We start from the raw sequence: 16,283 nt of genomic DNA, 5'->3' as shown, positions 1-16,283 counted from the left end.
ACCGTGGCCTGTAAACCTCTGATTTTCAAAGGGGCCTCACGGCCAATGCAAGGGGCTACGACGGCCATGGCCGTCGTGGCCGCCTTGAAATTCCTACCAAAGGGAAATTCAGTTGTTTCAGCAGCCTTAAGAACATACAGCAAGCACACATAGTCCACATACATAAACAAAAAATTACTTTCATAGCTGTCAAGGTACCATACACATCCAAGTACCAAAGTGTAACTGCCTAGTAAGACATAATCAAGACAATTGCCTCCATGTTAGATATAAAAGATTAAAAGATAAGTCGTCTCTCTCTACTCAAAGGAGAGTTGTTGTACAGTGCTATTGCTGTGGGTAAGAACATTTTCTTATATCTGTCCTTACTGCAACTGAGTTGGCGAAACCGCCAACTAAAAACACTTTGAGTATTAAGAATACTAAGAGTATTAAGAATAAGTGTATGTGCAGGATGGATAGTATGAAGAGCAGTAGAATAAGGCTATATATAAGTGTAATTACAGTATTGTATTGCATTTGTAAATACAAAAGCAATCCAGTGTTGTTTTTCTCGCCCCTCTGGGTTGGGGTTAGTACGGATGTTACAGAGACGATCTTTCCTGTGATGTTTGTTTGTTAGTTATGTCATGAGACCTTGTCATGAATCAAAGTGTCATGATGTTGCTGTGTGTGCAGATCTCCATTGTGTACCAATTCCAGAGTAGGGATCCCAAAAATGTCACCCTTAGACTAGAACATAGAGTTCTATTCCATTCCCTGCTGAGCTCCTCTGTTCTATTAGTGAGGAATGGTGTGTCAGCCTGGTCAGTATCGTACCGACAGAACAAATACCGAACAGAACAAATACCGGTAGTACATTAATTGGGCCGTTCTGTGTCAAATCAGACAAAATCCAGGAAAATGGTTGCAGCACCGACTCTGATTTTCCTCAAAGTTTGTCTACACAATGTGTAGGTTCCATATCTAAAACCTGTAAAATATTTTTGTTCAATTCTATTGTTTTCATAGACTTTTTGCCCTTGATTGTGTACACTCTCTAAAAGGCCTTATTTTGGAGGCCATGTTTGGACATTCATATCTTAGAAAGTATTATTCCTAGCCTGATCAAACTGACGATTCAATCATTAAAAGTTTGTACCACAGTCTCATTGGTTTTATAGAATATTGTGGGGCAGCCGTGGCCTACTGGTTAGGGCTTCGGGCTTGGGAACCGAAGGATTACCAGTTCAAGCCCCGACCAGTAAGAAAAATGTTGGCGGGGAAGAGGTTGAGCATTGCTCTCTCATGCCCACATCCACAGCTGAAGTGCCCTTGAGCAAGGCACCTAACCCCTCACTGCTCCCCGAGCAAAATGGTATGATGAGATGTGTGTTAGAGGCATAAAACCGGTTGCTAATGTGTTGTCATTTTTTGCATCGGTGATTATTCAGAAATATTGGGCCTCTGACTTTGGGGTGGCCCAGTCAGTTCCTGCAGTAGGCTATGAGGAGCCCATAATAACATAGTCACTTCACCATGCTACAGCTCTTTATACCTGGTTACACGGCAAGAAGAATATTTCACCATTTTGCATTGCTTTTACAAACACCTCTTTAATGTCTTCAGCAAGAATTCAAATTCAAAGGCATATTTATGAGAATGTTCAAATTAGATGTCTGGTACATAATTGTACCAAAATTGCATGGTCCATGTGGCACGGTAATGATTGCTCAATAAAGTATATTCATTCTTTATAACTCCGTCTGGATTCCTGTCCGATCTTGACGGTATCTGGGAGAAAGACAGAAGAGCAAATGAAGGTTGTTATCCCAGCACTGTGTGTGATTTCACACTCACTTTGGACAAATGTTATAGTTTATTCTCAGGTCTCCCATTGCTCTGTAGTTTGAATATTATTCTTCACTTGTAAATCTCTTTAAGTACAAGGGGCCGTCTACACGATGCCGGTTTTTGTGAAACCGGTGAGGTTTTGTTATTGGTTACGCCTTGCGTGTACACGATGCGCTAACCAGTAGGCCACGGCTGCCCCACTTTTAATTAAAGCATCAGGTAAATGGATGAATGCAAATGTGATGTGATGTGTTACTCACACCTACTCACCATTTCACGTTTGGTAAAATAATGGCAGATGCAATGCCACACTGGTTGTTCTTGTTCCTGGACATCTTGATGTAGCCTTCATCTCCCCAGTTCACACCCCAGCTACCAAAGAAATACAACACAGTAAAGTACCTCCAAATAGGAGGTATCTAGCCAAGGTTTCATTGAAAATATCATTTATTATTATTGATTTGGTACTCTACTGTGCTAAAACATCCCCACATTAATATTGAGTTACGTCAAGTGAGACACAGCCATGCAAAATTGAGTTAAACACATTTGTAGTTTAGCCCATTTGTAGTGTAGTTGAGTTAAACACATTTGCGCAGCTTAGCCCATTTGTTTTTACACCCTATTCCAGTCAAATATATTTTGGCAAAATATATTAGTTTACCATATTTGCTGTTTTTGTTAAGAGGACGCCTGTTGTTGGTTGCTATGTAGTCTATTTGTGGTTGCTATCTAGGTAGCTTCTTAGTTTTAGACAGAAAAACTATGTACTCTGTGTCTCTTTAAGAATGACAGACCTTGAGAGTTAGATGAAACTTTTCCTTTTGAAATTGAAAATAATACTTGATGAGTTGAACATACCTGTTCTTCACCAGCCAGTAGTCTTGGCCATCTTCAGTTCCATAACCCACCACCAGCATGGCATGACTTCCAGTGCTCTGGCAGGAGGGCTCATCGTAGACACCTGGATCAATCAACCGATCAATCAATAAATCAATCAATCAATCAATCAATTTAGCTAGCTAACTATCTAGGTAGCCATCAATCTATGTGTCAGTCAATTAGTCAGTTGTTCTAATGTTTACTCCAGTATTTCAGCACACAACGCAACACCTATTTTGAAAAGGATGCAGTGAGTATAAAGTATGTAAGTCACTGTCCTGTGACCTCTTGTGTCACTGTCTTGGTTATGCAAACCCACCAGACTGATAGGACTGGAAGGAGTCATGTCCGGCATCGACCGTCACAGAGATGGGTCCTAACAGTGCCACCGCTACCTCGAGCCCTTCTTCATCTCCAGGGTCTCCCGTGTCATATCCCGTACAGACGGCACCGACGTCAGATTCATCGAAACGGCAGGTCGATCCCTGAGGGACGTTTAAAAGACGATTCATTAATGCATCTTTCATTTGGACCCACAGATTCCACCTCCTGGCTGTGAGTGACATAATAAGCATGTTTGAGTTTAGATGTCTAGACGTAGTGATTGTGGCTGAAGGTACTGCAGGGTTTTATGCTCCAGTATTCAAGAAACATCAAGGACAGTTCATAGTACCTTTGCCTCATAGGGATAAGAGTCCTCTGTGTCTAGTTGTCCGTCATCCAACAAGGTCAAGGAGTCATATGCCCCCTTGACTGTACCGCCTGAACAATCATCAGAAATGCCACAGTCGATCAGTTGCTGTTCACTCAAAGACACAAGCTTTCCGTGAGCAATGCAGACTTGGGATTCCAGAGCACCAGTCTAAATAAGGATAGACAAAACATTGCTTGAATTTATCATTTGTTATCGTTCTGATAGATTTGCTGGGAAGGAATATGTGAACAATCATGAAGATTGGGCACTTCTGGATAAGTTTTTGATTTTTGGCAAGGTGTTAGGTATGGGCCTAAGGTTTTCAAAAATTCATGGATACAAGTTGGGGTGGCCCCCCTAGTGGCAGTTATCCATAAAATCCAAAATGGCCCCCGCCGAAAAGAGAAAAGGTTATATCTCAGCTTCCTTTAGTCTTAAATTGTTGTATAATGTATTTTCTCTACTTTGTTTGATACAAGGAATCCAATTGTGATATGTTCTTCTTATTTTAAGTCCATTTCCATGATAAATCTAGTATCATAGTCATATTTAGCTCATAAACGGTCAATATCTTTTTGCAATTTCGTCGCCATTTAAAAAAAAAAAAAACATAGTCCAGTATTTCTTTTGAAATTAAAATGAAGTTGTATGGACTGGACTATGTTTTTTTTTTTTTTTAAACGGCGACGAAATTGTGAATTTCCAGAGCACACTTGGCAATCGACTCCTACGGACTTTCCCCTAAAGATGGCAGCAAAGATGGCAACATTTCCGGAAAGGTACTGGCTTGATGAAATTCATTCTGGACTCTCTATCCGACCACATAAAGACCTCGGGATACTTCGGTTTGGCTTTAGGGACCCTCTACTCACTACCACGTAAGTGTAATGTTGTTTGGAACTGTAGAAGAAGTATAAAAATAGCGTTTTGTAGCGGCGAAATAATATGCCCTTCTCACTTCCACGCTAACGAGTTTTGACTAAAAACGGTAAAATCGAAAACACATCCGAATGACATGATTTTGATGTCAACTCAACGTATGTACTCCCAATCATCCGTAAATTGATCTAAAGTGGGGCAATTCCACGGAAAATTGACTTTTTGTCACATCCATAACGCCAGTGAAATGCCTTGCCATTTGTATGATGTGAATGATAACATTCATTTTTTGTGCATTTTTTCTCATGTACATTCTTCAGCCAAAAATAGAAAATGCTCAAATTTCATGTAATCATTCACATCATACCTTACCATCACATTTTATTGGCGTTATGGATGTGACAAAAAGTCCATTTTCCGTGGAATTGCCCAGTGCATTTTACTCCGGATAATTCCTTTAAGGATCAATATTACATTTTAGTCAAATAACACAAAAAAAACAATTCATACTTAAACCAGAGACTTTCTAATGAGGAGACACAGCACTCAAAAAAATCCTCCATAGAAATGCATGAACTTAGTTTGTAACAGCAATATGGCAGTGTCTACACAAATCACACCCTTTCACGGCAAAATGTTGACATGTGAATACATTGAGCCAATAATGTGGTGTGTTGTGAATACATCGTGCCAATCTTGTGTTGTGATCTCACCGCTGGAGCAAGATTGGTGTCGTGAAGCCTTGTGCACGCGCATTTCTGCTGAAATGGATGCCCGATGAGTGCCCAAAAAGCGTTGCAATATGGCCGCCGAGTGGAGGGACTTGCCTAAAAGGACTTTGCTTAAACATCATGTATTTATTCAAAGATTTTTGGTTTCACTCTTCATCATTATTAGTACAGCCTCCCTCACACTTGCACAATGTGGTACAGCAAAGTCCAGCTCGGTGGCACTTACAGTTGCCCATACAGGCAACCACACAGCCACAGTTGAGGAGGAGTGAGCATCCCTTGCTGGCATCTTCCAGATCTGTCCAATATGGCACCCAGACTTTGGTTCTGTCATTCCATTCCCAACCCCACTCACTGGGGTCTGGAATCTCTGGAGTTTTGGACAGGGATTGCTTCCAGACAAAAGCTGCAGTGTGCAGGGCACGCTTTCCATGCTGGAATAAGGCATGATGGGTCGGGGGTATTGAATCCAGGGACTTGAGGCCATGAGTGAAAAGAAGCTTCCGGGTTTCATTGACTGACTCGACACCGGAGTTCTTACTATGTATGATAATGAGCTTTATTGGCCGGCCCAACGCTAACAGAAAAACACTGCCTCAAAATCCTATTTTGAACACTTGAAAGTTTTAAATGTGCAAAAACAATAATTACAATAAAAGCGGGGCTGTTGAGCTCTATACACGCAAGATACATTTGGATGGCGACCCATCTTTAATGTTGGATATCTCTAAATTTGATCCAAGGTGTTTCTGAAAATACAAACTGAATCTTTTACAGTATAGCTCTATAATTTTGACAATCTGTTTTAGAGCTTAATAATCCTGACCTGTGAAAACAGTTGTGTTGATGGGGACTGATGTGGATATGTTGCCCATTTTCTTATATCTATTCAATCATGTCTGGTCTATTATTAGGCCTACCTCTTTTCAATCCATTATTATTAGATATTTCTTAAAGAAATAGGCCTCATGTTATGCCAACATATTTAATTCACCTGAATATAGGATACAGTAGATAGATTATTGACATCTGCTGTTGTCAGCGTGCAGGCTATCCCTTAAAGGCAGTAAGGGATAACCAAAGTGCAGTTTCCTACCCGAAACAAGTTGCTAGGTTGGCAATCGTCTAGAGAAGGCCGCTCAGACAATGGCAGTAGTGCCGTTTGTCATGTTATATTTTCACAGTCTATGGTTATGAGGTTATGTGCCATCAAAATGATTTTGGAGACGTAATGTTACGGTCGAAAAACTTTAGCTGATGAGCTCTCACCCCTCGCTGCCGTTCGATGCTTTGCTGAACATTGTGTAGCCTACCTGTAGGTCGTTGGCATCTTTATTTGCGACCAACACGTAAGTGCCTGCTTTGCAGGTCAGGCACTCAGCTTCATGTTGATCTCGACCGAGACAAAAACATGGAAATTTACGTTTTAATTTGTCAGTGAACTTACACTAAACAAGGAAGTTTGCGCAATTGAGGTGACTGACTAACCAATTAAATGTTTACAGAGATTACTATCGACCAATGATGGTAGCTGAGGTCAGGCTCTACACCCTACACTTTCCACTCAATGCAAAGCGAACTGTAGGGGTAGGGCGTGACTAGTATGTGAATGAAAGACATAGATATATATCTATGAGTGAAAGAGAGAGCAATGCAAATTCGCTGTAAACACGTTTGAGGCTAGAATAAGAAAATCCCGGACGACTTTAAAATTCCACCCGGACACATTTTTAGGTTTCAAAAAGAGGACATGTCCGGGCAAAAGAGGACGTCTGGTCACCCTACCCTGTTCGGCAGTATGACGTAAATGTAGCATCATTCGTGTGTTTGCTTCCTCTTCCTGACATGGTGACAATGCTTCTAGGTCAGTAGGGTTTGTCACTAAGATACCTCTGCCAAAGGAGCTCAATGGCAGACATAAAGATATTCCAATCCACCACATCTCAGAAATGCTGGGACCTCAAAAATGTCAAGCACTTCCCCTCTTCCACGCGTTCACAGGATGTGACGTTGTATCAGCAATGTATGGAATTGGAAAAAAACTGCATGGAATGCGTGGGCAGCTTACCCAGAAGTCACCGACACCCTCATTCTGATCACTTTTGTCTGGAAGCAATCCCTGTCCAAAACTCCAGAGATTCCAGACCCCAGTGAGTGGGGTTGGGAATGGAATGACAGAACCAAAGTCTGGGTGCCATATTGGACAGATCTGGAAGATGCCAGCAAGGGATGCTCACTCCTCCTCAACTGTGGCTGTGTGGTTGCCTGTATGGGCAACTGTAAGTGCCACCGAGCTGGACTTTGCTGTACCACATTGTGCAAGTGTGAGGGAGGCTGTACTAATAATGATGAAGAGTGAAACCAAAAATCTTTGAATGAATACATGATGTTTAAGCAAAGTCCTTTTAGGCAAGTCCCTCCACTCGGCGGCCATATTGCAACCCTTTTTGGGCACTCATCGGGCATCCATTTCAGCAGAAATGCGCGTGCACAAGGCTTCACGACACCAATCTTACGTACTAATAATGATGAAGAGTGAAACCAAAAATCTTTGAATAATACATGATGTTTAAGTATGAATTGTTTTTTTGTGTTATTTGACTAAAATGTAATATTGATTCTTAACATGGTGAAAAGCCTAATATAACTTTTCACTGTGGCATAGTTCTGAAGTTGTGTTTATTTAAGGCCTCAACAATGGTCCTTTTGGTCACAACATGTGATTTTTGACACTATAGTGTTAGTGACCTGTCCAATCAACAAAGAAAAGCATACCGTGGAGGTAAAAATATGGGTCTAGGGACCTGAGTATTTCAATGTGACTTTTTCAGAGATTTATGTTTATGAGTTATGAACTAAATATGACTATGATACTAGATTTAACATGGAAATAGACTTAAAATAAGAAGAACATATCAAAATTGGACATTATACAACAATTTAAGACTAAAGGAAGCTGAGATATAACCTTTTCTCTTTTCGGCGGGGGCCATTTTGGATTTTATGGATAACTGCCACTAGGGGGGCCAACCCAACTTGTATCCATGGATTTTTGAAAACCTTAGGCCTATACCTAACACTCTGCCAAAAATCAAAAACTTATCCAGAAGTGCCCAATTTTCATGAATTGCATCCTAGCTAGATGTCACCAAACTCAACATTTAAACACACACACACACACACACACACACACAATTATTCTCTCCTGTTAACCTACCGCACTGAAGGCCCAGCTGGATGCACAACTTTGCTGGTCTTTCACTGGAGTCACACATCCCTCCTCCCTCCAGTCCACTGACGTTGACCACTTGGGGCCTTTCTTAAGTCCAAATGGCACAGTACCAGGCCTCTGTGCAGAGTTGGCCGTTTTGGTCGTGTTGGAGCGAGCCAGGTTCATTAGGGCTTTCTGACGGTACTCTGCATTATCCTGTCCAAGAGCCAGAAGAAATCATGCATCGTTTCAGTACTCTGGCACCTGTATAGGGTTCTCTACGCTAAACAAGTTGCTGTTGTGATAAAAACCTGAGATAGTTTGGTATTGCGATTTACAAGGAAGCACTTTCCGTAGTTGCACCAGTGGCTGTTTATGCAGATAGACAACAGTGATATAGAATATGAGCTTGCATAAGAAGCTTGGAAGCGATCCTTTCAATAAGTCAATCTTTTTAGACATACAGTACAGTAGATCATCTGCCCTACCATGTCGGAGAAGTGGTTCATGCCCATGCGGTAGGTCTTGATGCCCTGGTCAGCCAGGATGTTGTGGGTCAGAACCCTGCGGCGGGTGGAGAGCCAGATGTCTTTGCGCCGGGCCTCCTCCTCAGGGGTCCTGTAGGATTTACCTGTGGACCAAACAGCCAGAAAGATGGCAACTCTGCATTTGTTATTAGTTAAATTGTTCTGGGCAGTTCTAAACTAAACAAATATACATTTATACATTAATGCATGCTATCTAATAATAATGCTTGTATTGTGGTATCGTATGTTTATTAATATGCATTGTATAAATGCAAATATTATCTAACACAATAGACGATAACCTCTTCACTTCCTCACCAAACTTGAGTTTCCATGCGTGGAACTCCAGGTCCTCCAGAGAGAGGCTGGCACAGCTCACCACTGCCAGAGAGGCAGCTGCTATTAGCAACAGCTTCATGCTGCAACATATAACAACAATAGCACAGTTTACATTCTCAGGCAGAGTGTATATATGAATGTGTGAGCAAGAGAAAGAGACACAGAAAGAGAGAGACATAGAGCACCTGAAACAGCCTTGCACAACCTCACTGCCTTGCACAACTGACAGACTGAGAAAGTCATTTGTCCCCAGGGCCATTGAACTGTTCAATGCCTCACTTAAGGGAAGAGGAGAGAGAGACTTCTCTGCATAGTCTGTCTGCTCTTCACCCTCCATGTTTGGTACTGTCTGTCCACTAGCCACTTGTACCACTGTCTTTATGCCTCACTCTCACTGTTTATTAGCACATTAGCACATATGCATAACCCTCTCCATGCCACAGCCGAACTGTGGCCACACTTATACATTTTCTTAAATAGTTAAATATGTAGATATATAGACTTTACTTTACTTTCTGCATTGTTGCACTGTTGGACTTACTCATTTGCACTATCACCATGACCACTATCACCATTGCACTACCACCATGACACTCATTCACACAGAGCACCTTAGAGCACCTTACCATACCTTACTATGCACAGAGAATCACAGGCTCAGTCCCTGCCTCAGTCATTGCAAGCGCCACTGATTTATTAATCACCACTATGTGGATACTGTTTTTAGAATTGATTTAGATTAAGTGTTAGTAGATTAAGTGTTAGTATAAAAATGTGTTTGTGTTGTATGTATGCTGCTGAGACCTTGAATTTCCCCTGGGGATCAATAAAGTATCTATCTATCTCTGACTATCTATCGAAACACTCACCTAAGTGCCTTGGAACCTGCTATGGATTGCGATGAGAGGCAGTTTGACCGATGACTTAAAGCGCACACTCCTCTACCCTGAGCTGAATGATGTACTCTCACACACCCCTCTACCCTGAGCTGAATATACTCTCTCACACTCCTCTACCCTGAGCTGAATGATGTACTCTCTCACACACTCTTTTAACCTCTACGTTGTCCTGAATCAGCCTCCTCCAATTGACCACAAGTTCCTGCGATGTTTCTCAATTCCGTTCAGATGACCTCACCTCAGAGATAAGGGTCCGCATCTCTTTCATTAAATAGATGTTTTTGTGTGAAAGAATTCAGCCTCCGTTCATATTCCCTCTAAACTTTTAATATGAAGAGTTTGGTTACAAAAGGGTTTTTGGTGAAAAGGTGATACAGGTCATTGTTATTTGATTAATCTTTACTCAATCAAAACAACACAAGGTTAGGACTATTCTAAGGGCCCAGCACAGACAGGGGGCCCCCAGGCAGTTGCGTAACTACCGACGATGCTGCCGGTGCAGTGCACCAGAGCGCCCTCCACTACACATTATTGTGTTACAGTAAACCTGGAGACTTGGATCCCCTTCGTAAGGTTTCATGCAGCTTTTTTACTGTTGCATTTGTAAGTGTTTTAAAATGGATGTAAATATGTTTTCTTCATTTGCGTTTATATCCACGTGTTTTTGTAATTTATTGCCCCTCGGCCTGTACTGCAGGTACTGGGCCGGGGATTTTACTCATGTGACAAATAAAGCGAATCTTGCATCTTGAATACAAGATTCAAGGGACATATGAACCTGAAGCTGGATATTGCTCATCTACACAAATTGATGTAACATATTAAATATAACATCTTGATGATGGTGGGGGTGGGGGGTATTTTGCATTCAGATAGGACAGTGACAAGAGGCAGTAAGTGAGAGGAGAGAAGGGGTTGGGGGGGGCGTTGTGGCAGGACATTACAGTGGGTTGGATTCAAACATGTTTTGGTGGTCCAGTGGTGCAGTCAGAACCACCTAGAGCTTAACCCCAAGAAGACTGCCCCCCACCCCCCTCGCCATTCAGAACGACACAGGGTCCAAGGTGGATTCCTTTAGGTTCCTGGGATCAACCATTTCACAGGACCTGAAATGGTCACTCCACATTGACACTATCCAGAAAAAAGGCCCAGCAGAGGTTATACTTCCTGAGACAGCTAAGAAAGTTTAATCTGCCTAAGGAGCTGCTGATCACTTTCTACTCAGCCATCATTCAGTCTGTCATCTGCACCTCCGTCACTGTCTGGTTTGGGTCAGCCACCAAATGGGACAGGGCCAGACTGCAACGGACAATTAGGGCTGCAGAGAGGATCATTGGAGCTGACCTTCCCTCCATCCAGGACCTGTACCGGTCCAGGGTCAGGAAAAGGGCAGCTGAAATCTCTACAGATCCCTCACATCCTAGTCACAAACTCCTTCCCTCTGGAAGACGATACAGGGCACTGATTGCCAAAACCAGCCGACACAAAGACAGCTTCTCCCCCCATGCAGTCACTCTGTTGAACACTCAGAAACAGCCCCCACCCTTACACTGAACAAAGTCAATCAACACTGTTCTGCTCATCTACCTCATGTGTACTTCAACCTTACAGTTACTGTATTGTTATTAATATATAACCATTGCACTGAACAGCCTTGCACTATATTTATATTTAATCTTAAACCTCAGTCTATACTGATATTGCAATATTCCCACCCTCCTTTCAACTGTATATTGCATCTTGCCTGTGTCTGTTGAGGTGTCCACGACTTGGCAACCTTGACAGTGACAATGCATTACCCTATACCACCCATAGTGTCTATTTATTCATTAGCAAATGTACATACTGTATTTATTCTTATACATAGACATATTCTACTGCCCTTTATTCTAGTCATTCTATTCTTACTAGGGCTGTCAAAATAACTGATTCATTTCGATTAATTAATTTGAGAAAAAATAACTGATTAAGAAAATTAGTGCAGATTAATCGATTCCATATGACCTTTGACCCCCGAGCCGTTCTAGTCTGTAACCATTCGACTGTAAAATGAAGGAGAGAGAATAAAATGTGCTGCCTAGATCATTGATTGGAACATTTACTTTTAAAAAACGGCCTGATGGTGTTGATAAAAATAAAGTGTTGAAAATAAAGTCCTCTGCAATGTCTGCAGCAAGGAATTTGCATATCACCGGAGTTCATCAACTCTATAGTCGCACATCAATGCAAAGAAATAATTGTTGCCATTGAGGGGAGTGTTAATTTATTTTCATTGTGTCCCCTAGGTTATATCTGTGGCCTGAAATCGATTGACAGCCCTAATTCTTACTGTTCTATTCTGTTTTATTCTTTTTTATGTTTTTTTTATTTGCAAATGTACATACTGTATTTATTCTTCTACATAGTCATATTCTACTGTCCTTCATTCTACTGTCCTCCTATTCTTACTGTTCTGTTTTTATTCTTACTGTTCTGTTTCTAGTTCTGTTTTTATTCTTACTGTTCTGTTTCTAGTTCTGTTTTTATTCTTACTGTTCTGTTTTTATTCTTACTGTTCTGTTTCTAGTTCTGTTTCTATTCTTACTGTTCTGTTTTATTCTTACTGTTCTGTTTCTATTCTTACTGTTCTGTTTTTATTCTTACTGTTCTGTTTTTATTCTTACTGTTCTGTTTCTAGTTCTGTTTTTATTCTTACTGTTCTGTTTTTATTCTTTTACTCTTTTTATGGTTTTTATTTGTATTCTTATATGTTAAGTGTGTGTTGTACTTTGAGAGCAAAGATTAACCGGAGTCAAATTCCTTGTTTGTTTACGCAAACGTGGCCAATAAAGCTGATTCTGATTATTTGATTTAATGATTTAGTATAGGAAGAGGCGGTCAGGAAGAGGAAACACATGTGATCTCTGAGGCCATTGTTAACTGATGCATGCAATTATGTGGTGGGAAACACAAACTCATCTGCATTTTAGAAGAAGTGGAGTCAACAGAAATCAGCTGAGAAATAGCTCAGTCAGTTCACACAAATCTACTTTTACCTTAACTAAACCGAAAGTCCTCTCATTTGCAAAATTGTTCGACTAGCCTACTATTTTAGTGGTCTGTGGTGGTCAGGCCCTTTTTTTACCAGACTCTTTTCTCCCTTTTTTAATGAACTACTTGCCTTGTAACTACTTGCCTCTGAGACGGATCAGTGGTGGTGGAGGAGGCAGTAATAGTAGTAGAACTGGTGACCGTTTGATATTTTGGTCATGGTCATTTTCACATGGTTTGGAGTCTGTACGAGAGGATCTAGTGCTCCTGGAATGTCTGTTTATGGTTAGTGGCCCTGTGTTGCTATGTGTAGAGCAACTGAATATTTCATACCAATCAAGTGATCCCAAATATTTCAGAGAAAGCCTGGAATATACAGTCCATTTCCATTCTGTTCTACTCTACTCTATCACACAGATCACACTTCATAGACTGTCATTACATTAAGAATACTGTAGTGTGTATTAAGACTGTGATTACATGGCCCCAGCAGCAGACATTCGAATGAGTTGATGGTCATATTCATAAGAGACCACTGCAAATTTGAATATGTACGGAGCCCCTAAGGGGACATGGGCAAAAAAAAATCTAAAGTTTAGTTTCATGTGCTCACGTGAAATTTTTTATGTGCTCACCTGAAACTTTCATGTGAAAAGGTTTTGCGTGCGCACACAAAACCTTCATGTACTCATGTGAAACTTTCATGTGCGCACATGAAATTTTTACGTGAGCACATGAAAGTTTCAGGTGAGCACATGAAAGTTTCACGTGAGCACATGAAACTAAACTTTAGATTTTTTTTACTCATGACCCCTTAGGGGCTCCGTAAATATGACCGTCAACTCATTCGAATGTCACTCAGCAACCGTAGGACTGGGCTAGGCATCAGTGCTTGTCTTGCCCATCTGCCAAAGTAATGATAGGTCACTGAAGTAAGGATTATTTTCAGTCTTCAGGACTCATCTGTTAGCCTGGAAATATCCAGACTCTTTCACTAACTGAAGGAAAATGAAAATTGAGCGGAAGTATAGGAGGGCGGAGCCAGGCTACTCATCTGCCATATATGTACGTATAGGAGGGCGGAGCCAGTACATATAGGAGGGCGGAGCCAGGTTACTCATCTGCCATATCTGCTGTATGTATCTCTGTATGAAGAGGTGGGAAATTGTTTTCACTCTTTCACAAACTACAAGGTTGCTGCAAGGAGTTATCTAACGATGTGATTGGGATCTTAGACACACAAATGAGAAAGCAGTTCATGTATGTGTCAGGGAAAAGACTGAGGGCCAGATGTACGTACATTTGCGAACGTAGCGTTATCAGCGGCATGGACAGACCGCAGATTGCGAACGCTGTCAGACCCAAGTTTCCGTCGTATTTATCAATTGTTCAATCCTTAGTGTAAACTGCCCCTTTCTCTGCCTTTCTCCGCCCATAAACACAACGTCCACAACTGAATGGCAGCGCCTACATACAAGCGCAGTTGAATGAAGTTAACTGATGACAACATTAAAAAGAATCAAACGTTTAGCGATCATGAAATAATACTATACATGATAAGATGTATCCTAAACAAGCAGGGAGATAATGAAGATCAGTAGTTCTACTCAAACTTGTGCACGTAGGCTATGGAAGATTGGTCAAATCTAGCAAGTAGGAACGTTTTAAGTGAATGACGGGAAAGTTGAGGTTGCTTTTGGTAGTACAAATACTTTCACCACAAAAACTGGTGTTCTAAATAGCGATTCTGTTGTCTTTGAAAGGTTCTCTTATTGACGCATTGAACTACAATTTGGATTAACACCTGCTTTTACAAGGCGGAAGTATTTAGGAATAGAATAGGCGCGCTTTCAGGAGCAGTCTTTGTACATACCGCGGAATACATAATTAGGCGCTCTTTACTCTTCCCCTCCCATCTTTTTACGCTAAACTCCCACTTTCCCTGGATCCTCCCATGAATGCATATGCATGACATGACAAACGCAATCTGCCACTTTCAGCTCCCGCGACAGGCAGTTTGCGCTTTTACATCATTTCGTCCTGTTTGTACATACCTCGCAATGATTTTACACGCACATTGCGAAACAAATACGCCTGCCTATACGCCAAATGGCCCTGAGGTTCCAGGCCCATGGAGCCATAGCCACGCTGGGACCCATTAGTGGCGCTCCAGCGCCCCCTAGAGGTCCTACTGTATATTTCATGTTGTTTGTAAACACATAAGCACATGTCTCCGAGGCCTGTTAACCCTTCATGTGCCACCCATGCCACGTCTGCTGCACCACTTCCACTTGGGCTCCTGTCTTTCAAGCTGATGAAGAAATGAATCCTTAAAAAAATGAAGTCTTACTTTCGATTGTGTAACCTAGCTTATGCAAGTGATGATTTGCTGACTCGCATCCTGTGCAGGAACTGCTAGTTCTGCATTGTTTGCCTTCTAAAAGCAATGTTTGACTGTAGCCCTCATGTCAATACTGTAAGTATTCCCTTAAAGGGGCTGTTATAATGTTCACAACTCACATCAAGGTTGACTGAGATCAGGTAGCTTCAGACCCCCGTGTCTCACCCAATAAGGGCATCTGCCATCATGCCGTCTCCCCAGACCAGGCCAGCCTCTGCCTCTCCTACGTCCCCTGAACCTGACACTGTACCTGGTCTACTCCATCCTGGATCCCCCTAACACTTTACCCAGTCTACTCCATGTTGAATACCCCTAACCCTGTGCCCAGTCCATGCTGAATATCCAACACTGTGCCCAGTCCATGCTGAATACCCCCAACCCTGTGCCCACTGCCCAGTCCATGCTGAATACCCCCAACCCTGTGCCCAGTCCATGCTGAATACCCCCAACACTGCAATGAAAAGAGTAGCACTTGTACTCCACCCCAGTGCCCTACCCCAGTGCCCTACCCCAGTGCCCTACCCCAGTGTTCTGTCCCAGTGCTCTAACCCAGTGTTCTGCCCCAGTGTTCTGCCCCAGTGTTCTACCCCAGTGTTCTGCCCCAGTGCTCTGTCCCAGTGCTCTAACCCAGTGTTCTGTCCCAGTGCTCTACCCCAGTGTTCTACCCCAGTGTTCTGTCCCAGTGTTCTACCCCAGTGTTCTGTCCCAGTGTTCTACCCCAGTGTTCTACCCCAGTGCTCTATCACTGCTCCACCCCCAGTGCTCTAGGTTTGATTCTGATGAGGGCACGTTGTTTGTTTGCACTTCATAAATACTCCCTATACCCCAGTTTTGAGTATTTTGAGTTGTCCCTTACA

General features: G+C 42.0%; 1 protein-coding gene across 1 annotated transcript; it reads right to left on the bottom strand.

The window, feature by feature from the left end:
* Window positions 1–1,614: 1,614 nt before the first annotated feature.
* LOC125297252 (procathepsin L-like) lies at window positions 1,615–9,175 on the bottom strand. Its single transcript, XM_048247494.1, has 8 exons — window positions 9,076–9,175; window positions 8,719–8,861; window positions 8,237–8,446; window positions 3,389–3,577; window positions 3,035–3,200; window positions 2,695–2,797; window positions 2,104–2,205; window positions 1,615–1,773 (listed from the first exon to the last, which is right to left on the bottom strand). Coding segments are annotated over exons 1-8 (1,014 nt in total). The 3' UTR covers window positions 1,615–1,772.
* Between the last annotated feature and the right edge of the window lie 7,108 nt (window positions 9,176–16,283).

This window comes from Alosa alosa, chromosome 1, assembly GCF_017589495.1.
Source record: "Alosa alosa isolate M-15738 ecotype Scorff River chromosome 1, AALO_Geno_1.1, whole genome shotgun sequence".
NCBI classification, from domain to species: Eukaryota; Metazoa; Chordata; class Actinopteri; order Clupeiformes; family Clupeidae; genus Alosa; species Alosa alosa.
This window is presented reverse-complemented; position numbering and strand designations above follow the sequence as displayed.